The sequence below is a fragment of the Haliotis cracherodii genome, unplaced genomic scaffold (genome assembly GCF_022045235.1).
Source record: "Haliotis cracherodii isolate W230 unplaced genomic scaffold, xgHalCrac1.p SCAF_24, whole genome shotgun sequence".
NCBI lineage: Eukaryota > Metazoa > Mollusca > Gastropoda > Lepetellida > Haliotidae > Haliotis > Haliotis cracherodii.
The window spans coordinates 9,240,926-9,265,954 of record NW_027266280.1 but is presented as its reverse complement, the minus strand read 5'-3'; the positions used below and the strand labels follow the sequence as shown (position 1 = coordinate 9,265,954).

The window sequence follows — 25,029 nt, the reverse complement described above, 5'->3', positions numbered from 1 at the left end:
AGAAATGGGCTTCACATATTGTACCCATGTCGGGAATCGAACCCGGGCCTACGGCGTGACGAGCGAACGTTTTAACCACTAGGTTACCAGACCGCCCCTTCTAAAAGGCATTGTGTGTTCACTTGCAGCAATGTTTGTCTGAAACTACTGCAATCTCACTAAAATTAGATCTTCGTTCTCTTTATCTGGGGGCACAGGTCGACCAGTCGTCTAAGGCTCTGCGAGTCGCTTTGCAGAGTTACGTCCCTTGGGCACGCCAGAAACCTATGATTGTGGGTTCGCCCCGATTATGTTTTTAGGTTTGTCAGCACCATACCCGTGCTCGTGGGTTTCGTCAAAGTGTTAAACGTCTTAGAACTGCATCACTTCGGGCTTTCCTCCCACATTAAGCTGACACGCCGTGATATAACTAGAATACTGTTAAAAGCGGAGTTAAACCCAACTCACTTACTCACTCTATCTGATTTTAAAGAGATTGAAAATATTGTGAAGGTCAGTCTATAGTGTATCGAGAAAGAAAACATTGCATCGCATGTATTAAGCTTGTTTATCGTATCCCTAACACAAGCCGTTACATGATAATGTATATGCTGAAATGTATAATCTCAAACAGGCAAAATCCAAAATGATGTCAGAATTATATGGAATCCGCGAAGGGACATTGTTGCATTGTCGCTCTTACAAAAACAAACAAAAAGTGCCAAAATTAACCAACGCGACAATGTCCATTCTAGGATCCATAGAACTATGGAATCAGCGAAGGGACATTGTTTCGTTGTCGCTCTTACAAAAACAAACAAAAAGTGCCAAAATTAACCAACGCGACAATGTCCATTCTAGGATCCATAGAACTATATGAATAATATTTTCTTTTTTTCAGAGCCTCTCCGAACATCGCGATGTCGGGTCATGTCTTGACTGAAGGACCCTGGCACGGCTCTCGGCTACTCCGAACAATGATTGGTCATATATGGAATGATTTGAGGGACACATTCATCTTTAGGGACAGCAATGTATCTACCGCTATAATTGAAATAACTTTAACTTTCGACTTATAGGAGGATGTGTTTGAAGCCATCCTTTAATTTCAGGAACGCCTCCGTTGTCTAGTCATAGGGCGTCTGCCCGGAGAGCAGAAGGTCCGAGGTTTGATCCCCGGCCGCATCATACCAAAAGACGTTAAAAGATGGTACTTGTAACCCTGTCTGGCGTTCGGCATTAAGGGGCTAAAACAAGGACTGGTCGGCTCGGATTCAGCATACTGTGTCTGAGTGGGGTATTCATGTTAAACTGCGGCATGGTATCTCAGTGTGCTAGCACTATAAATCGGCATCAGTCCGGACTAGTACAAGCCACCACACACACAAACACACGTGCATGCACGTAGCTATATACGTGTAATAATCCTGAACGCGACGTTAAACCCCATTTCACTTCACCTTACCTATAATTTCAGCCACAACGGTTGTGTGTGAAACACTCATACAATCTCACTCAACCCGCGAACAGCCTAAATACTGTTCAGTTGCCATGGCCTGGATGTCCATGTGTGACTTCACGTCAACAAGACAGCCATATTCGGTTGCTGCATCTACGAAATTGATACGAAACTGACACATTAACATCTCGGACACTACCTGGGTTGAGACTACTTAGTGGCAGAACCGGTTCAAGGAACTCAACGCCCAATTTTGCTTCCACTTCACCGCCAGGCACGCCTAGCTTTACGACAGCATCAACAAGACTGGGGCAGTTTACTGTTCACAGATGAATCCATGTTTCAACAGTATGGGTCTACATGCATCCAGGAAGACGTTTTAGCGACGCTTGCGTTGCCTAATGTCGTCAGTTCAGGGGTGGAGGTGTATTGTTGTTTGTTTGGTGTTTAACGCCGAAGTCAGCAAACTTTCTGATATGGTAAGCATGTCATCGATCCCAGTTGCGTGGATCGATGCTCATGATATCAATCACTGGAATTTTCGATTATTTACAGACTGCCGTCATATAGCTGGAATATTGCTGAGTGCGGCGTAAAACAACAACCAACCCACCAACATCATTCGATATCATGTTCTCAGTACCCTGTGCAAATGCAGGGACATAGTTTCACGTTGCAGCAGGATAACACCTGTCTCACATGTTGCACGTGTTGTAGCAGACTAGGGCGGTCGGGTAGCCTAGTGGTTAAAGCGTTCGCTCGTCACGCCGAAGACCCGGGTTCGATTCCCGACATGGGTACAATGTGTGAAGCCCATTTCTTGCTTCCTCCTCTGTGATTTATCTGGAATATTGCTAAAAGCAGCGTAAAACCATACTCACTCATTCACTGTAACAGACTGTTTGAGGCAGCATAACATTTCTGTACTGCCATGGCCGGCTGTTTCTCAAGACCTCTCCCCCATTAAACAAGTCTGGAATGAGATGAAGTGACATCTACGACAGGACCAGAACCAGCTAGCTCGGATGGGCAATCTTTGGTTGACATCGGGAACAACATACTCCAGCCTGTTGTCTTCAATACATTGTCTAGCCTGTATTAGCGAAAACGGTGGTCACCCCGACACTTGTTAACCACCCCTCTTTTAGGGCGTCGCTCTGTCTCCTGTTATCCGGTATGTGTCTTGTCGATGAGTTGCGTCCCTTGGGCAGGCCAGAAACCTATGATCGTGGATTCGAATCCCGGTTCGCCCCGATTATGTTTTTGTCAGCACAATACCAGGGTTCGTGGGTTTCACCAAAGTGGTAAACGTCTGAGGCCTGCATCACTTCGGGCTTTCCTCCCATATTAAGCTGACACCCGGTAATATAACTAGAATACTGTTAAAAGCGGCGTTAAACCCAACTCACTTACTCACTCTATCTGATTTTAAAGAGATTGAAAATATTGTGACGGTCAGTCTATAGTATATCGAGAAAGAAAACATTGCATCGCATGTATCAAGCTTGTTTATCGTATCCCTTACACAAGCCTTTACATGATAATGTTCATGCTGAAATGTATCATCTCAAACAGCCACCCCTCTTTTAGGGCGTCGCTCTGTTTCCCGTTATCCGGTATGTGTCTTGTCGATGAATTTGTTATGAAAAAACACCGATCATACGAATGACCAAATATTATGTTATTTTTAATAACAGAACATTGACATCACTTTATATGGTAACCACAGTTACTTTTTTATGAAGTATAGTTAGATGTATTAAGTTATGAAATTGTCTGACTGATGGGACATCAGACTAATGGAAAGACACAAGCGGCTACATTAAAAGAAATTGCTTGTTCCTTAACTAGTCAGAGGGGGCACGGGTGGCCCAGTCGTCTAAGGCGCCGCGATTCGCTGTGCAGAGTTGCGTCCCTTGGGCACGCCAGAAACCTATGTTTTTGGGTTCGAATCCCGGTTCGCCCCGATTATGTTTTTAGGTTTGTCAGCACCATACCCACGCTCGTGGGTTTCACCGAAGTGGTAAACGTCTGAGACCTGCATCACTTTGGGCTTTCCTCCCTTATTAAGCTGACACGCCGTGATATAACAGTAATACTATTAAAAGGGGCGTTAAACCCAACTCACTCACTCACTCACTCTCTTAACCAGTCAGAAGCTAGTATTTTAATGTTAGGTAAGATAAGGAGTTGGAGACAACCGGATATAATGGGGTTCGAATTATTACCCTCCCCGCAATGAAATGTTGTATTTTAACTCACTGTCTTGTTCCCAAATGGTTGAATGGTTGAATGGTTGTATTTAAATCACTCACTCAGTCTGTGTTTTGTTGCGATATGGCTGAAACAATGCTGTATTTTATCTCACCCACTTTAACAGATACAGACAGACACACGGTTTATTGTTTACATATATATTTCTACCACTGACCATATATGACTGTACCACTGGGGGACCGCCTCCGTGGTCTAGTGGTAGAGCGTCCGCACTAGAGCGGAAGATCCGGGGTTCGATCCCCAGCTGCGTCATACCAAAAGACGTTAAAAGATGGTTATTTTTGTAACCCTGTCTGGCGCTCGACATTAAGGGGATTAAACAAGGACTGGTCAACTCGGAGCCAGTAAACTGTAACACTGTGGCATGGTATCTCAGTGGACTAGGATTATAAATCGGCATCAGTCCGGACAAGTACAAGCAGCCACACACACACGTGCATGCACGTCGCTATATAAGTCCAATAATCTTGAACGTGACGTTAAACCCCATTTCACCTCACCTCACCTCACCTCACCTCACCTCACCTCACCTCACCTCACCTCACCTACCACTGGGTGAAATCCATACCCCTGCCAGGCTGTTACGGCTTGTCAGTGTACTTTGAATGAGTGAGTTGTAAGAGAGTTACATCCCTTCGAGTGGCAAGCTTTCCTGTGACAATGTCTTCCAAAACAAGGTGAAAATGTATAATTGCACCCACATGCAAATATACTCATTTTACATTTTGATGTTATTATATATGATAAAAAGGTTATTATAGGGCAGTTTTCAAATCAACCCTAGACTCCCATATCAACCTTGATACCTTCAGCCCCTGTTGTCTCATGAACATCCGGATTAGAATGGGTCTTCAGCAACCCATGCTTGGTGTAAGAGGCAACTAACAGGATTGGGTTAGGCTGATATGAGGGTTTCAGGTTGATATGGGGTCTCAGGTTGATATGGGGGTCTCAGGTTGATATGGGGGTGTCAGGCTGATGTAAGGGTCAGGGATTGATATGGGGGTCTCAGGTTCATATGGGGGTCTCAGGTTCATATGTGGGTCTCAGGTTCATATGTGGGTCTCAGGTTCATATGGGGCCTCAGGTTCATATGTGGGTCTCAGGTTCATATGGGGGTCTCAGACTGATATGAGAGTCTCAGGTTAATATGGGGGTCTCAGGTTGATATGGGGTGTCAGGTTGATATGGGGGTGTCAGGTTGATATGGGGGTCTCAGGATGATATGAGGGTCTCAGGTTGATATGGGATCTCAGGTTGATATGGGATCTCAGGTTGATATGGGGGTCTCAGGTTGATATGGGGTGTCAGGTTGATATGGGGGTCTCAGGTTGATATGGGGGTCTTAGGATGATATGAGGGTCTCAGGTTAATATTGGGGTCTCAGGTTGATATGGGATCTCAGGTTGATATGGGGACTCAGGTTGATATGGGGGTCTCAGGTTGATATGGGGGTCTCAGGATGATATGGGGTCTCAGGTTAATATGGGGGTCTCAGGTTGATATGGGGTCTCAGGTTGATATGGGGGTCTCAGGTTGATATGGGGGTCTCAGGATGATATGAGGGTCTCAGGTTCATTTGGGGGTTTCAGGCTGATATGAGGGTGTCAGGCTGATATGGGGTGTCAGGCTGATATGGGGGTCTCAGGTTGATATGAGGGTCTCAGGCTGATATGGGGGTCTTGGGGTTTTATAGGGGTCTCAGGCTGATATGGGGGTCTCAGGCTGATATGGGGGTCTCAGGCTGATATGGGGATCTCAGGTTGATATTGGGATATCATGCTGATATGGGGGTCTCAGGCTAATATGGGGGTCTCAGGATGATATGAGGGTCTCAGGTTCATATTGGGGTCTCAGGATGATATGAGGGTCTCAGGCTGATATGAGGGTCTATGGATGATATGTGGGTCAAGGATTGATATGAGGGTCAAGGATTGACATGGGGTCACAGGCTGATATGTGGGTCAAGTATTGATATGAGGGTCAAGGATTGATAGGGGGGTCAAGGATTGATATAAGGGTCAAGGATTGATAGGGGGGTCAAGGATTGATATTAGGCTTGATATGAAAACTGCCATATAATAACCTCTAAGTATCGACCTCATAAAAAGTCAATATTTGTAGATTTTAAAACATACAATGAGCTAATAAAATCATTCAGGAAAGCTTTATTCCATTGTTAAGTATTATGATCTTTTCATTTGTAACAATTCAATAGTATCTACCCAGCAAGCAGTGCAGTTAAGTCATCATGTACACTGTTGCAATGATGTTTACCAGTATCATGTGAAGGAAACAATTTTGTACAAACTGAATAAAGTGCAAGTGTGACTTTTCCATCATCATTGTAATTAGATCCCTACTTTGTGACACCTTAGATTCCTACTTTGTGACAACTTAGATCCCTACTTTGTGACACCTTAGATCCCTACTTTGTGACACCTTAGATCCCTACTTTGTGACACCTTAGATCCCTACTTTGTTCTCCCTGAAAGATGTTAAACCACCACCACCTAATAATAATAATAATAATAATAATAATAATAATAATAATTTATGTATTTGTATAGCGCAGCATTCACTGTGCATAAAATACTTTTTTTCCCACACACCGTATGTTTGGGCTAGTTTCAGTTATTTAAGAATGGCTTTACATTTGAACGGAACAGTCTCTTGACTTTATCAAGGCCTCTCTCCAGACGTGCCACCTCAGCCTCTCTTTCATCTCCTTCCAACAACCGAGCCTCGTTTTCAACCTGACTTGGCTCTTCTCTCAGCCAACCAGCTTCACGCTTTTCAAGCATTCTCATGTTGTTTGAAGAGTCACCTTCTGCCAATTTCTGCTCCGATGCGACAAAGTCTGTAGATCGTTTCGCTTTCGTCTTCGCTTCTGTGCTCAGCACTGATGCCTTTTTGTGTCGTTGTGACTTGTGGGCGTTCTCTGCCAAGCTGGCATTTCTGTGACGTTGGATCCTCGTTGTTTCCGTGAGACCAAGCATCTGTTTCTTCGTGGCATGCTCCGCTGCAGCGACATAACGCAGCTCCGGAAAGTTGGACTGAAATATAATTGTATAACATAAAATGTCCATGCCAAAAATAATCAGTCTTGACTACTTGCCAAAAAAGATTCCATAACGGTGAAAACTATATGAATGGACCACTGAAAATCAGTTATGACACCAGGTGTTCACAAACAAAGTAACTTGTCCTGCCCTACCGCTAGCACCCGCCATTCACACAATTTGCATAAAAAATGAAGTGTTTGTTGCCTGATACTGCACAGCACAGCAACACGGCCTGTAAACAAACCAGACAAGCCGGTGATGGATCACAAATCCAGTCAATCCAATTTTGTTGAAACTAAAAATATGAAATTTTGAATTATATCTGCTGGGTGCAAGTGCAGAGATTCTGTTGAAAGAAAAAAGTTGAGAAATATGTTTGATTTGCGAAGCTTTATAGATTATTATTACCATATTAACTGTATTGTGATTTATAGGAATACACACTGGCTCTGATAGATATCATTAGATATTGCAAATGTGATTGTGCTTTGTCAGGTTAACAATTGACTTGCCTTTGCATGTGTTTTTGACAGAAGCCACCAGTGAGGACGGTTACGCACACCTGTTATCCTCTCTAATTGATAGTGATTCATAAACACATAACTATGAAGTTGTTGGAATTGGACAACAGGTTTTGCTCTTGGCAGAGTTTCCTTATGATGATGGAAATGTTTTTTCGCATTTATTTCACATTCAAACAAGCAACTGCGGGGGATAACCGAATCCAAACCAAACAACAAGTTGATACAAAACAAGAAACTTAAGGACGAAAAGCAAGCCACGATTAAGAAATTAAAGTTAAGTTTTTTTGTTTGTTTGTTGTTTAATGCCGCACTTAACAATATTCCAGTTATGATGGCGGTTTGTAAATAATCGAGTCGGGACCAGATAATCCAGTGATTGACATCATGAACATCGATCCATGCAATTCGGATACGATGACATACATCAACCAAGTCAGGGAGGCTGACCACCCGATCCCGTTAGTCACCTCTTATGACATGTCACAAGCATAGTCGCCTTTAACAACAAGCATTGCTGAAGACCTAGTCTACCGCGGATCTTCATGGGTGTAGGGGCGTGAAGAGTGATCAGAATGAATACAACATGTTTGTTAATTACAACTTGTCTGTCAGGAGGTTTAAGTTTTCTTTGCCTGTAGTAAGTTTCCTGTTCATACTGGTTGAAGGCATTGCTATGTTCTCATTAGTAGTGAGTGAGTGAGTTGGGTTTTAACGCCGCTTTTAACAATATTCCAGTTACATCAGGGCGTGTCAGCTTAATGTGGGAGGAAAGCCCGAAGCGATGCAGGTCTCAGACGTTTACCACTTCGGTGAAACCCACGAGCACGGGTATGGTGCTGACAAACCTAGAAACATAATCGGGGCGAACCGGGATTTGAACCCACAATCATAGGTTTCTGGCGTGCCCAAGGGACCCAACTCTGCACAGCGAATCGCGGCGCCTTAGACGAATGGGCCACCGGTGCCCCCGTTCTCATTAGTAAAGCTTAGATTTTCCATACAGACACTATAAACTAATGATATGTGTTGAACTCACAGACGGACATATATCCACATCGTCATAGGTAGAGACCAGTTTTGCTGGAACAGTCAGCAGCTTCGAATACTGGCCATCCAACGTGACACTGTTCTCCCTACCATGCAATCCATGTTGCTGTAAATAATAATAATAATAATAATAATAATAGTAATAATAATAATAGTGAGTGAGTTGGGTTTAACGCCGCTTTTAACAGTATTCCAGTTTTATCGCGGCATAATATTATTAATAATAATAATAGGTCATTTATATTGTGCATATTTCCACACTACTCAAAGCGCTAAATCATCCCGGTCACTGGATCAGTGTGCACTCAAGAGTCATTCTCAGCTCCCTGGGGAGTATACAACCCATGCTGCCTGTTAGGCACTAGAAGGTCACTTGCCCAAGGAGTTGCCACATGTGCTGCATGTGCTTCAGTGTGGGGCAGGACAGAAGCCCAAGAAATTCTCAGGAGCCAAACTGCCGAAACCGGTCACCCATCCAAGGACTCTCCTCAAACGACATTACATAGCTTCACCTGATTCGTGATCTGTGTGCTGTGCATGGGACCACGTGCCACAAACAATAACAAAAATGACTTCGGCATGTTTTGCATTTATGGAGGAATTACATAAAACTCTGTGATTGACATCATGAGCATCGATCCACGCAACTGAGATATGATGACATGCATCAACCAAGTCAGCGAGTCTGACCACCCGATCCCGTTAGTCGCCTCTTACGACAAGCACAGTCGCCTTTTACGGCAAGCATGGGTTGCTGGTGTTCACCGTGTACCAGATTTACGTAAAGTGTGCACACTGGTTTATAACTTCATAACGCAAAAACATATTGAAAAGTCAATTCTTATGCATATACATGTTAACGATAATAACTTCACAGATTTCATATCGAATCATCAACACACATCAACACAAACTGTCATCTTCCTGAGGCCAGGGAGTTAACTTACAGGGTCCAGTTTTAAAGTAACGCCCTTGCCTCGGGAAGATGAAAACTGCAGACAACAATACGAAATCAATGCCACTGTTCGGTGCAACACAAGCCCCATTCAATTTTTTGTCAGACAATCAGGAAACTTTAGTCTCATAGTGGGTGTTACCTGATTTTTTTTTGTTATTGGGAACATGTTTAGACCAATAAAAAAGGTTTGGGTAGCCAATGGAAAGCCAAGGAATTACTTGCAATGCATTTATTAACACATGCTACCTTCATTTTAACATTTTCTTCATTTCATCAGGGATACATAATGTATTGAATGCAGTCAAGAGGGTGCACACTAAGGCTGGGACGCGTAACTCGGGTTCTCGGTCAGGTTGGTTGGTTGGTTGGTTGGTTGGTTTGTTTGTTGTTTAACGCCGCACTCAGCAATATTCCAGCTATATGATGGCGGTCAGTAAATAATCAAGTCTGGACCAGACAATCCAGAGATTGATATTATGAGCATTGATCCACGCAATTGGGATCGATGACATGCATCCACCAAGTCAGCGAGCCTGACCACCCGATCCCGTTAGTCGCCTTTTACGACAAGCATGAGTTGCTAAAGACCTATTCTATCCCGGAATCTTCATGGGTCCGGTAGGGTGGGTATTGAGTAGGACCGGGTACCCACAGGACTACCTGGACCAATGGTTACTCAATCTGGAATATGTACTGAATGCAGTCTAGGGCTGGAACGCGTAACTCAGGTTCTAGGGTCGGGTGGGTATTGAGTAGGACCGGGTACCCACAGGACTACCTGGACCAATGGTTACTCAATCTGGAATATGTACTCAATGCAGTCAAGAGGGTGCATAAGTATCTGTCCATTGATGATACAACCAGTTTTCCCAATAACCTTGATGACCTTGACCTTTGTCAAATGTCAAAGAAATGTTAATGGATGAATCTTAGGGTCATGCTCATGAACACTACTGGCATTATACAGTCTTTGATAGACATTTAGAAGTTAAATTCATCAGGGAAATATGGTCAGTCGTAAACCTTTTCAAAATTCACTATGATGGCATAAACAAAAGTATAAACTTGCTTCCTGAAGGAAGTTTTACTCGAGAGTATAGTATCCTACCTTAGTGCCACACTGGTATGGGTTCAAAGTAGGCAGAATCATCCTGACACTAGAGAATTCAATCCCCGGGATAAAAAATAGGGTAGGATAATATTCACTCTTACATCTGTTCCTGTAGTAAATATGTTCCTTATTACTATTTTCTCTCGGGGAATTATTCCTATGGAACAGTGTTTATAATATCAGGAAATGTTTTCAAACATATCTCAAAGTGTTTTAGATCAAGTATAAATTTCCTAGCGTAAAAGTTCCCTAACCTGAACCCTGTTATAAATGAAACTGTCTGGACCTTAAATCTGTAAGTTGATTTCTTCAAATCATGGAAAATGTCTTCCACATGCATGTGCTTAATTTCATTGGCCGAGATACATTTACACTGTGTTTGTCCTGGATGGAACTAATAGCATGTGGAACTGATCATTGACACGTACATGCTATATGTCATCTTTATTGAACCAGCGGTTTCTGGGGAGAACATAACCTATAAATCTTACCCTGATGAATCCGAAGACCTTGGTTTCATCAAAGTGAGTCATTCGGAGAATACAGCCCCAGGATACCAGAGCAAAGGGCTGAAACATACAAAATGTCATTCTTGCTTGAACAAACATATGATTTGAATGTGTTTGTATTTTTCCTATGAATGCTTTTAAAAAATTGTGATCGATGCTAATGATGTCAAACACTGGATTGTCTTGTCCAGACTTGATTATTTACGGACTGATGTCTTATAGCTGGAATATTGCTGAGTGCTGCGTTAAACAACAAACAACCAAACACATCACGTCCACCTCTCAGGGCGATGTGGGAGGGCGACAGGTATTGACGTGTGACTGTGTGTGAAAAACTACGATATCTTGCCGTCAGACCGCCGTCATATAGCTGGAATATTGCTGAGTGCGGCCTTAACAATGAACAAACAAACACTGGCAGGTCCAGACTCGATTATTTACAGACCACCGTCATATAGCTGGCATATTGCTGACTGCGGCGTTAAACAACAAACCAACCAACACTGGCAGGTCCAGACTCGATTAATTACAGACACAAACACTGGCAGGTCCAGACTCGATTATTTACAGACTGCCGTCATATAGCTGGAATATTGCTGAGTGCAGCGTTAAACAACAAACAAACAAACAAACACTGGCAGGTCCAGACTCGATTTTTTACAGACCGCCGTCATATAGCTGGAATATTGCTGAGTGCGGCATTATCCAACAAACAAACAAACACTGGCAGGTCCAGACTCGATTTTTTACAGACCGCCGTTATATAGCTGGAATATTGCTGACTGCGGCGTTAAACAACAAACAAAGAGAGGTGATACAGAGTGACGGGAACCCAGATAGAGTTATGTCCCTTGCACTCAGGGATAGGTGAGATGGGGTGAGGTGAGGTGAGGTGAAATTGAGTTAAACGTTGTGTCCAAGATTACTGCACTTATACAGCGACGTTCATGTGTAAGAGTCTATATCTACCCCATTTTTTATCTCGGGGATGAAATTCTCTAGTGTCAGGATGATTCTCCTAAATGAATTTGAACCCATACCAGTGAGGCACTAAGGTAGGATACTATACTCTAGAGTAAAACTTCCCCCGGGATAATATTTAGGTAGGATATAATCCTTGCTTGCACATGCACATGTGTGGGTGTGTCGCTGTTTGTACTCGTCCGAACTAATGCTGGACTCAGCCCACTGAGATACCATGCAGCAGTTTTAACATGAATACCCCACTCAGACACAGTATACTGACTCCGAGCCGACCAGTCCTTGTTTTTGCCCCTTCATGCCGAACGCCAGACATAACAACAAGTACCATCTTTTAACGTTTTTGGTATAATGCGGCCGGGGATCGAACCCTGGACCCTCGGTCTCCAGGCGGACACTCTCCCACTGGAGCACGGAGGCGGTCCGAGGGATATGTAGTGCTAAGACACCTGGTGTTACCTTCAACTGATCTCATTGAGTGGGTAAAGAGTGATTACCTCTGTTCCGGGAGACACCTACCTTGTCCTCAGGGAGAGCATACGGAGTGATGATATGTTTCCTCAGACAGTTGACCAGCATCTGGCGAGTTTTGTTCACTTCCACGGGGTCAGCACACTTGTGGTACAAGAACGCTATCGCTCCATGCTGTGAACACAAGAGACTGACACGTCTACCTCAACAAAAGAAAATAATGTAAGATATGTATATGTGAAATGACGAGTTTGTTATGTTTGATAAGATGTGGGAAGTTATGGTTACAGCACACGTCCATGGTTTTGTTTGAATTGTAAAACCCACAGCTCGAGGGACATATTGATATAGATGCAAAGTTTTATGAAGAAAAAGAGAACTGATTTGGAGAAACAAAGCAACTTTTACCTATGCAAAATGATTCAAATGATTCATTATTCTTGAATCATGTTAAAAGGCACCAGTTCACTACCTCGCTGAAATAGGAGCACACTTCCGTGCTGGAATAATGAAGGGGTTTTGAATTCTGCTGGACTGGAAATGTTCTGGCAGACAGACATAGGGATGAAAGGATGGACGAAGGAACAGATGGATGGACAAAAGGGAGAGAAGGAAGAACGAATTGACAGATGAAACAGGAGGGAGTGCAGAAAAGTAGATGGAGGAATGTGGAGAGAGGGATGGATGGAGGAATGGGGAGAGAGGGATGGATGGACAGAGGAATGGATGAACAGAGGGAGGGATGGAGGAATGGGTGGACAGAAGGAGGGATGGATGGAGGAATGGGGAGAGAGGGATGGATGGACAGAGGAATGGATGAACAGAGGGAGGGATGGAGGAATGGACAGACAGTGGGAGGGAAGGACAGACAGAAGAAGGAACAGATGGACAGATGTATGGAAGGAGGGATGAATGAATGGATGGATGGGTGGACAGACAGGCTGATACCTATATCCCCCAAGATATAACGGTGTACCTACGTGGCTTGTTGGTCTTTATTACATAAGGTGTACCTAGTGTATGACAACTTATTTGTGTCTTAATGATGGTGTATGACATAGCCTGTTGGTATATATAATGGTGTATGACATAGTGTGTTGGTATATATAATGGTGTATGACATAGCATGTTGGTATATATAATGGTGTATGACATAGCCTGTTGGTATATATAATGGTGTATGACATAGCCTGTTGGTATATATAATGGTGTATGACATAGTGTGTTGGTATATATGATGGTGTATGACATAGCGTGTTGGCATATATAATGGTGTATGACATAGTGTGTTGGTATATATAATGGTGTATGACATAGCGTGTTGGTATATATAATGGTGTATGACATAGCATGTTGGTATATATGATGGTGTATGACATAGCCTGTTGGTATATATAATGGTGTATGACATAGCGTGTTGGTATTATAATGGTGTATGACATAGCATGTTGGTATATATAATGGTGTATGACATAGCTTGTTGGTATATATAATGGTGTATGACATAGCCTTTTGGTATATATAATGGTGTATGACATAGCGTGTTGGTATATATAATGGTGTATGACATAGTGTGTTGGTATATATGATGGTGTATGACATAGCCTGTTGGTATATATAATGGTGTATGACATAGTGTGTTGGTATATATGATGGTGTATGACATAGCGTGTTGGCATATATAATGGTGTATGACATAGTGTGTTGGTATATATAATGGTGTATGATATAGCATGTTGGTATATATAATGGTGTATGACATAGCGTGTTGGTATATGTAATGGTGTATGACATAGCGTGTTGGTATATATAATGGTGTATGACATAACATGTTGGTATGTATAATGGTGTATGACATAGTGTGTTGGTATATATGATAGTGTATGATATAGCGTGTTGGCATATATAATGGTGTATGACATAGTGTGTTGGTATATATGATGGTGTATGACATAGCGTGTTGGTATATATAATGGTGTATGACATAGTGTGTTGGTATATATAATGGTTTATGACATAGCGTGTTGGTATATATGATAGTGTATGACAGAGCGTGTTGGTATATATAATGGTGTATGACATAGTGTGTTGGTATATATAATGGTGTATGACATAGCGTGTTGGTATGTATAATGGTGTATGACATAGCATGTTGATATGTATTATGGTGTATGACATACCGTGTTGGTATGTATAATGTAGTATGACATAGCATGTTGGTATATATAATGGTGTATGACATAGCGTGTTGGTATATGTAATGGTGTATGACATAGCGTGTTGGTATATATAATGGTGTATGACATAACATGTTGGTATGTATAATGGTGTATGACATAGTGTGTTGGTATATATGATAGTGTATGATATAGCGTGTTAGCATATATAATGGTGTATGACATAGTGTGTTGGTATATATGATGGTGTATGACATAGCGTGTTGGTATATATAATGGTGTATGACATAGCGTGTTGGTATATATAATGGCTTATGACATAGCGTGTTGGTATATATGATAGTGTATGACATAGCGTGTTGGTATATATAATGGTGTATGACATAGCATGTTGGTATATATAATGGTGTATGACATAGCGTGTTGGTATATATAATGGTGTATGACATAGCGTGTTGGTATATATAACGGTGTAGGACATACCTCCAGGTTGTGAAGCCACCGTTGCCATGGAAGGAAGGTGTATTCTCCGTACTTGGCCCACAGAGGTCGATGGTCACCGCTGTAAAACATACAGGTGAAGTATTTAATTGAGGAGGTCCATTCTCTATTTCACATTCAGAGTTTTATTGTATTGATTAAAAATCATAAGCAGGGAAAATAATAGAAGGGTAGGAAAGTGACATAGCTTGAAAATAATAATTATGCTTCAGAATGTTGAAGAAAACCGAATTATCAGCCAGAAAATTTGACATTGTAACAAGATGTTTTCGTAAAAACAATACAAGCTCATCGTCTTTAATAAAACAATATCTGGTTTTGTAGACATAACAGATAAACATACTCCCCCACCCCTCCGCCCGAATATCAATCAAATGGTCACTCCCTTTCTTAAACCTAAGGGAATAAGGGAAGCAACTCTTCACAGCAAATCGTGGATGACTGGGCAAAAGAACAAAAGGATCATTTACCTGATTGGTGGATCGGAGTACTTATGGAGGGGTGTATGCATACACCGATGGATTGGCTGGAAGAAAAAATAACTTACAGTCAGCAAGAGTTTGAACAAACCAAAATGTAACAAGCTAGGCCAGATTTGTTTAAAATGGTTTACAAATCCGCTGACTCCACAAAGACCTTTAAAAAAGTGAAAAGCAATTTATGTCTTATTCCGCTGACCAGAAAAAAGTAAAGGGTAAAAAAACACATCAATTACTGTTCCTCTAAATATACATAAGTGATTTATAATAATTAAAACCTGTTGAAAATTTATCTTAAAAATTACAAATTACGACAAATGGAGGCAGACTGGAAGGGAGGTAACTCTAACCTTTTTCTCCTGCCTCCACATTTTATTTCAACCTACTAAACATTTAGAAGAAAAACATATTTGAAATTGGAATTTTTATTTGATTATATTTTCGACCAACTGACCTGACAAAATAAGCTTTGTCTTATACAATTTTCCACCTCTACACTTAAAACTCACACAGCAAATACATATTGTACCTGGTCTAATGATAAAGGTTAATTTCAGCTCATGATGCATTTGATAAGCTCTCAGTTTGGGAGTCGATGGACACATAAATCTAATGCCTTGAACGATTTGGTCATGCATACAATGAAGTTGACTTAAGTTATATCTTTATTCAACCATATGAAAAGTCAGAAGGAATAGGTGCACAGTCAGAAAGAAATGTGAACATCAGTGACTTGTAGTGTTACCATAGAGTTTTGTCATTAAGCAATATATCACGTGACTTGCCAAGGGTCAGGGTAGTCCTGTGGGTACCCAGGTCCTACTCAGGACCCACAGACCCGAGTACCCGAGTTACCCGTCCCAGCCCTATATCACTGACATTTTTACTGTCACCACATTTTATACAGCCATTGTATTGTGTACTGCCACTCTATTGTAAATACTTCGCAGTAATTAGTATAGAATTGTACAAAGTAGTTTTTATAATACAATTGTTAATTTATAATATTTCTTTGTTGTTTGTTGGTTTCATGCTGAATTTTTTCACGTATAGTTTTCTTGGTTAACTTAGGGGGGTGAACCTCACAACATGATATCAATGTCTTGACCACCCCACCCAATTCACTCACCTTGTGTGGGTGCTCACAGTGGACTTTAAACGTTTGATGTTTCTGTAATGAAAGTTTGGTGTGAAGCTTCAAATCAACATTTAGTAACAAACAAACAGCAATGCAAACAATGTCCGTTCAGCATGTTCAGGTGGTTACTTAAATGCCATAAATAGTAAATGAGAAATCTTTTTGAGAAGAGTCAATAAAAAAAGGTAAAGAAATTTCACTTGTTGAAAGTATGACTGATTTGTGCTTTGATCAAAAGCTCATTGGCGCTTACAGATCAAAATTCAAAACTGTGATTGATTCCAGACTTGGTTATAGCGAATGAACCCCTTCTTGGTGAGAACCCCTTTCTGGTGTAAACCCCTTCGTGGTGTCAGCCTCTCCTGGTGTGAGCCCCTTCCTGCTCTTGTGAGCCATTCCTGGTGTGAACCCCTTACTGGTGTGAACCCCTTTATGGTGTGAGCCCCTCCTGGTCCGAACCCTTTTCTGGTGTGAACCTCTTCCTGCTGTGAACCCCTTCCTGCTATGAACCCCTTCCTGGTGTGAACCCCTTCCTGTTGTGAACCTCTTTATGGTGGGAACCACTCCTGGTGTGAACCCCTTTCTGGTATGAACCAATTTCTGGTGTGAGACCCTTCCTGGTGAGAACCCCTTCCTGGTGTGAACCCCTCCTGTTGTCAACACCTTTCTGGTGTGAATTACTTCCTGGTGTGAACCCTTTCCTCGTGTAAAAACCCTCCTAGTGTGAACCCCCTTCTGGTCTGAATCCCCTCCTGGTATGAACCCCCTCCTGGTGTGAACCCCTTCCTGGTGAGAACCCCCTTTTAGTGTGAACCCTCTCCTGTTGTGAATCCCCTCCTGGTATGAACCCCTTCCTAGTGTGAACCCCTCCTGTTGTGAATCCCCTCCTGGTGTGAACCCCTTCCTGGTGTGAACCCTTCCTATTGTGAACCCCTTCCAGGTGTGGCCTCTTCCTATTGTGAACCCCTTCTTGATGTGAACCCCTTCCTGGTGTGAAGGTACCTGGTGTGAACCCTCTTCTGGTGTGAACCCCTTCCTGGTGTGAACTAGTTTCCTGGTGTGAACCCCTTCCTGGTCTGAACCCCTTACTGGTGTGAACCCCCTCCTGGTGTGAACCCCTTCCTGGTGTGAACTAGTTTCCTGGTATGAACCCCTTCCTGGTGTGAGCCCCTTACTGATGTGAACCCTCTTCTGGTGTGAACCCATTCCTGGTGTAAACTAGTTTCCTGGTGTGAACCCCTTCCTGGTCTGAACCCCTTACTGGTGTGAACCCCCTCCTGGTGTGAACCCCCTCCTGGTGTGAACCCCTTCCTGGTGTGAGCCCCTTACTGGTGTGAACCCTCTTCTGGTGTGAACCCCTTCCTGGTGTGAACTAGTTTCCTGGTGTGAGCCCCTTACTGGTGTGAAGCCCCTCCTGGTGTGAACCCCTTCCTGGTGTGAGCCCCTTACTGGTGTGAAGCCCCTCCTGGTGTGAACCCCCTCCTGGTTCGAACCCCTCCTGGTCTGAATCCCCTCCTGGTATGAACCCCTTCCTGGTGTGAACCCCTTTCTGGTGTGAACCCCTTCCTGGTGTGAACCCTTTATTGCCTTAAAGTAATGAGTGATGTTCAGAAAAGAGAGATGACTCACAGGGTCCAGCTGCTGACTGTTACATGTGTAGTTGATGGCATTAGCAGGATCATCCGGGTCCCAGTCATACTTCAGCCCGTGCTGCAACATAGTATACACCAGTCATACTTCAGCCTGTGCTGCAACCTAGTATACACCAGTCATACTTCAGCCTGTGCTGCAACATAGTATACACCTGTCATACTTCAGCCTGTGCTGCAACATAGTATACACCAGTCATACTTCAGCCTGTGCTGCAACATAGTATACACCAGTCATACTTCAGCCTGTGCTGCAACATAGTACACACCAGTCATACTTCAGCCTGTGCTGCAACATAGTATACACCAGTCATACTTCAGCCTGTGCTGCAACATAGTATACACCAGTCATACTTCAGCCTGTGCTGCAACATAGTATACACCAGTCATACTTCAGCCTGTGCTGCAACATAGTATACACCAGTCATACTTCAGCATGTGCTGCAACATAGTATACACCAGTCATACTTCAGCCTGTGCTGCAACATAGTATACACCAGTCATACTTCAGCCTGTGCTGCAACATAGTATACACCAGTCATACTTCAGCATGTGCTGCAACCTAGTATACACCAGTCATACTTCAGCCTGTGCTGCAACATAGTATACACCAGTCATACTTCAGCCCGTGCTGCAACATAGTATACACCAGTCATACTTCAGCCCGTGCTGCAACATAGTATACACCAGTCATACTTCAGCCTGTGCTGCAACATAGTATACACCAGTCATACTTCAGCATACAACACACAGCTATGGGATACACATGTTATATGCTAGTCATACTTCAGCCTGTGCTGCAACATAGTATACACCAGTCATACTTCAGCCTGTGCTGCAACATAGTATACACCTGTCATACTTCAGCCCGTGCTGCAACATAGTATACACCAGTCATACTACAGCCTGTGCTGCAACATAGTATACACCAGTCATACTTCAGCCTGTGCTGCAACATAGTATACACCAGTCATACTTCAGCCTGTGCTGCAACATAGTATACACCAGTCATACTTCAGCATGTGCTGCAACATAGTATACACCAGTCATACTTCAGCCTGTGCTGCAACATAGTATACACCAGTCATACTTCAGCCTGTGCTGCAACATAGTATACACCAGTCATACTTCAGCATGTGCTGCAACCTAGTATACACCAGTCATACTTCAGCCTGTGCTGCAACATAGTATACACCAGTCATACTTCAGCCCGTGCTGCAACATAGTATACACCAGTCATACTTCAGCCCGTGCTGCAACATAGTATACACCAGTCATACTTCAGCCTGTGCGGCAACATAGTATACACCAGTCATACTTCAGCATACAACACACAGCTATGGGATACACATGTTATATGCTAGTCATACTTCAGCCTGTGCTGCAACATAGTATACACCAGTCATACTTCAGCCTGTGCTGCAACATAGTATACACCTGTCATACTTCAGCCCGTGCTGCAACATAGTATACACCAGTCATACTACAGCCTGTGCTGCAACATAGTATACACCAGTCATACTTCAGCATGTGCTGCAACATAGTATACACCAGTCATACTTCAGCATGTGCTGCAACATAGTATACACCAGTCATACTTCAGCCTGTGCTGCAACATAGTATACACCAGTCATACTTCAGCCCGTGCTGCAACATAGTATACACCAGTCATACTTCAGCCCGTGCTGCAACATAGTATACACCAGTCATACTTCAGCCTGTGCTGCAACATAGTATACACCAGTCATACTTCAGCATACAACACACAGCTATGGGATACACATGTTATATGCTAGTCATACTTCAGCCTGTGCTGCAACATAGTATACACCAGTCATACTTCAGCCTGTGCTGCAACATAGTATACACCTGTCATACTTCAGCCCGTGCTGCAACATAGTATACACCAGTCATACTACAGCCTGTGCTGCAACATAGTATACACCAGTCATACTTCAGCCTGTGCTGCAACATAGTATACACCAGTCATACTTCAGCATGTTCTGCAACATAGTATACACCAGTCATACTTCAGCCTGTGCTGCAACATAGTATACACCAGTCATACTTCAGCATGTGCTGCAACATAGTATACACCAGTCATACTTCAGCCTGTGCTGCAACATAGTATACACCAGTCATACTTCAGCCTGTGCTGCAACATAGTATACACCAGTCATACTTCAGCCTGTGCTGCAACATAGTATACACCAGTCATACTTCAGCCTGTGCTGCAACATAGTATACACCAGTCATACTTCAGCATACAACACACAGCTATGGGATACACATGTTATATGCTAGTCATACTTCAGCATGTATACAACACACAGCTATGGGATACACATGTTGTATGCTAGTCATACTTCAGCCTGTATACAACACACAGCTATGAGATACACATGTCATATGTTAGTCATACTTCAGCATGTATACAACACACAGCTATGGGATACACATGTTGTATGCTAGTCATACTTCAGCATGTATACAACACACAGCTATGGGATACACATGTTGTATGCTAGTCATACTTCAGCATGTATACAACATACAGCTATGAGATACACAGGCTACAGAATAAACACTTACTTGGGCGTCATCACAAAACCGATTGCTTTTTCCCATAGGAGCACCTTGACCGGATCTCTTGATCCTTTTATCTGCCGATACATGAGCTGACACACTACTGCTTTCAGCATCAGGGTCCTCAGCATCTTCTTCTCGCTTCATGTTGTATTTGATCCTCTCGTATTCTTCCTCTGCTGCTGCAGCAAGGTTTACTGCTTCTTCCGCCCGACGCTGGATCTCCACCTGGTCAGCCAACCAATGGCGGTATTCATCGGACTGCCTCTCATCCATGGCATCTTGAATGGCTCTACGGGTCAGTTCTGGTGGAACACCTGCCTGGATGTCATCGAGGCTCCAGGTGGAGCTGCAGCAGATGAGCGCCACGGCAACCACGACCCACGTCCCTCTAAACATCCCACCTCAAACTGAAATAGATTTGCATATTGGTCTTTCAGATGTGTGTTTGATACGTCTTGAAGAAGAAATCAACATCCCACCTCAAACTGAAACAAATAATGACAGCTTTATCAAGTTTTGACAAAGAAAACCAACTGAAGTTGAAGTTATGTTAGACATCCCACCTGAAACTGAAACAAAGTCATGTCCAGACTTTCTTATGTAAGTTTTGAATAAGAAATGCATATGTGACATTCCATATTTTATAAAACCCATCTAACAATCCAAGAAGAACATATCTATTAATCAATCCCTTACAGAAACCCATCTATTCAACAGTCCAATCAGAAATCAACCTATCCTCCAATCAGAAACTCATTTATCAATCCATTCAAACAGAATCCATCTATCTGTGCACATGAGAAAACCGTCTGTTAATCAAATCAGAAACCCATCCATCAGTCAATACAATAAGGAACCTATCACTTTATTCCAATCAGAACCCTATCTCTCTATTCCAATCAGAAACCTATCTCTCTTTCTATTCCAATCAGAAACCTATCTCACCTTCTATTCCAATCAGAAACTATCTCTCCATCTATTCCAATCAGAAACCTATCTCTCCTTCTATTCAAACAGACGCGCTCCATTCCGATATCCCCCACCCCATTTCATGGCTGTCCATCCATCCCTCCTGTCCATCCCTCCATCCCTCCTGTCCATCCCTCCATCCCTCCTGTCCATCCATCCATCCCTCCTGTCCATCATCCATCCCTCCTGTCCATCCATCCCTCCTGTCCATCCATCCCTCCTGTCCATCATCCATCCCTCCTGTCCATCCATCCCTCCTGTCTATCCATCCATCCCTCCTGTCCATCATCCATCCCTCCTGTTCATCCATCCCTCCTGTCCATCCATCCATCCCTCCTGTCCATCCATCCATCCCTCCTGTCCATCCATCCATCCCTCCTGTCCATCATCCATCCCTCCTGTCCATCCATCCCTCCTGTCCATCATCCATCCCTCCTGTCCATCCATCCATCCCTCCTGTCCATCCATCCATCCCTCCTATTCATCCATCCATCCCTCCTGTCCATCCCTCCATCCCTCCTGTCCATCCCTCCATCCCTCCTGTCCATCCATCCCCCTGTCCATTCATCCATCCCCCTGTCCATCCCTCCATCCCTCCTGTCCATTCATCTATCCCCCTGTCCATCCATCCATCCCCCTGTCCATTCATCCATCCCCCTGTCCATCCATCCATCCCTCCTGTTCATCCATCCCCCTTTCCATTCATCCATCCCTCCTGTTCATCCATACCCCTGTCCATCCATCCCTCCTGTCCATCATCCATCCCTCCTGTTCATCCATCCCTCCTGTCCATCCATCCATCCCTCCTGTCCATCCATCCATCCCTCCTGTCCATCCATCCATCCCTCCTGTCCATCATCCATCCCTCCTGTCCATCCATCCCTCCTGTCCATCATCCATCCCTCCTGTCCATCCATCCATCCCTCCTGTCCATCCATCCATCCCTCCTATTCATCCATCCATCCCTCCTGTCCATCCCTCCATCCCTCCTGTCCATCCCTCCATCCCTCCTGTCCATCCATCCCCCTGTCCATTCATCCATCCCCCTGTCCATCCCTCCATCCCCCTGTCCATTCATCCATCCCCCTGTCCATCCCTCCATCCCCCTGTCCATTCATCCATCCCCCTGTCCATCCCTCCATCCCTCCTGTCCATCCAACCCCCTGTCCATTCATCCATCCCCCTGTCCATCCCTCCAGTCCATCCATCCCCCTGTCCATCATCCATCCCTCCTGTCCATCCATCCTTCTTGTTCATCCATCCCCCTTTCCATCCCTCCAGTCCATCCATCCCCCTGTCCATTCATCCATCCCCCTGTCCATCCCTCCATCCCTCCTGTCCATCCAACCCCCTGTCCATTCATCCATCCCCCTGTCCATCCCTCCAGTCCATCCATCCCCCTGTCCATTCATCCATCCCCCTGTCCATCCCTCCATCCCTCCTGTCCATCCAACCCCCTGTCCATTCATCCATCCCCCTGTCCATCCCTCCAGTCCATCCATCCCCCTGTCCATTCATCTATCCCCCTGTCCATCCATCCATCCCCCTGTCCATTCATCCATCCCCCTGTCCATCCATCCATCCCTCCTGTCCATCCATCCATCCCTCCTGTCCATCCATCCATCCCTCCTGTCCATCCATCCATCCTTCCTGTCCATCCATCCCCCTGTCCATTCATCCATTCCTCCTGTCCATTCATCCATCCCCCTGTCCATCCATCCCTCCTGTTCATCCCCACCTTGTCGAGGCAAGTCGATTGTTCACCTAAATAAACAGAGTGAAAATAGGGAATTGCATCGGACATAGTTATTGTCACTGATGAGTCAAATTTGCATAAAAAACAACTTCTTGAGCCAGGCTGATCAATATCTGTGGTGAAATAAGACTCATCAAAATTTGTACAACCATCAAACTACAACATATTCTCCCACACCTTTGTTACGACCAAAATATCCTCAAATCAGAGTGATAAACTTATTATAGACTATTGATAGCCTGTTATTTCATCTCAATTATAACAATATAGATAACACTCATTTATGATAGCACATTTCCCGTTTGTAAATGATGTATGTGTTCATCATTGAAAATCAATAGGAATCCTATCCCTAAGGCATATATCTATCTGTGTGGCTCCACCTGTCAAAGCCACCTGTCCCAACAATACTTGTTTGGGTATAGATTACATCTGACAGGTGTGCATTTCAATCAGACTTCGTGTCGCGGTAGTTTTCACATCTGACACACATTTCAATCTGTATACATACAAAATTATTTTTCAAACAACATTTAAAATAACTTACTTCATAGTGGGAGAAATACACACTGTTTGTCAATGTAGAACTATGTGACTTGTAGTAAGTATGGTTTTACGCCGCTTTTAGCAATATTCGAGCAATATCACGGCGGGGGACACCAGAAATGAGCTTCACACATTGTACCCATGTCGGGAATCAAACCAGGTCTTCGGTGTGACGAGTGAACACTTTAACCATTAGACCACCTGAGTGAGTGAGTGAGTGAGTATGGTTTTACGCTGCTTTTAGCAATATTCCAGCAATATCACGGCGGGGGACACCAGAAATGGGCTTCACACATTGTACCCATGTCGGGAATCGAACCCGGGTCTTCGGCGTGACGAGCGAACACTTTAAGCACTAGGCTACCCGACCGCCCCTTAGACCACCTGACCACCACCATCTTCCGTAAACAAGAATGTTGTCCACTGGCCTTTTTATCAAAGTCTTGTTTCCACCCTTGCCACATCAGTCCTACTTTCCTGTGCTAAATATGATTGGACTATCGCACATATCTATAGTCCAAAGACACCAATATCTGTAAACTATTTTATCATGTTTATAGGTGTAAATAAATATTTATGCATGTTACAAATACATTGTGTATACTGCAATGCTGTTTTTGGTATTTTTTTGAATACATGTAATAGGTGATACATGTAATAATAATAATAACAACAACAACAACAACAACAACAACAACAACAACAATAATAATAATAATCCATGGTACCCCGGAATATGTAGAGGGTGACATGGAAAATGATAAATACAAAATCCTTTGGAATAGGCCCGTATACAGCCTCAGACGTATCCAGGCCAACAAACCCAATCGTGTCCTTTTTGATA

The 25,029-nt window shown here is 43.5% G+C and overlaps 1 protein-coding gene across 5 annotated transcripts in view; it reads right to left on the bottom strand.

Annotated features, from left to right (window-relative positions):
* Positions 1 to 5,894: 5,894 nt before the first annotated feature.
* The window catches only part of LOC139472305 (uncharacterized), a 70,968-nt gene continuing 51,833 nt past the window's right edge, over positions 5,895 to 25,029 (bottom strand). For all 5 annotated transcript variants that reach the window (XM_071254749.1, XM_071254748.1, XM_071254747.1 and 2 more), the window contains exons 2-10: positions 20,918 to 21,321; positions 18,306 to 18,386; positions 16,668 to 16,709; positions 15,530 to 15,585; positions 15,042 to 15,120; positions 12,430 to 12,555; positions 10,912 to 10,989; positions 8,341 to 8,457; positions 5,895 to 6,771 (exon numbers count right to left, since the gene is read on the bottom strand). In XM_071254749.1, the coding sequence (XP_071110850.1) occupies positions 6,346 to 6,771; positions 8,341 to 8,457; positions 10,912 to 10,989; positions 12,430 to 12,555; positions 15,042 to 15,120; positions 15,530 to 15,585; positions 16,668 to 16,709; positions 18,306 to 18,386; positions 20,918 to 21,310 (1,398 nt within the window). In that variant the 5' untranslated portion in view covers positions 21,311 to 21,321 and the 3' untranslated portion in view covers positions 5,895 to 6,345. The remainder of the gene's footprint in view (positions 6,772 to 8,340; positions 8,458 to 10,911; positions 10,990 to 12,429; positions 12,556 to 15,041; positions 15,121 to 15,529; positions 15,586 to 16,667; positions 16,710 to 18,305; positions 18,387 to 20,917; positions 21,322 to 25,029) is intronic.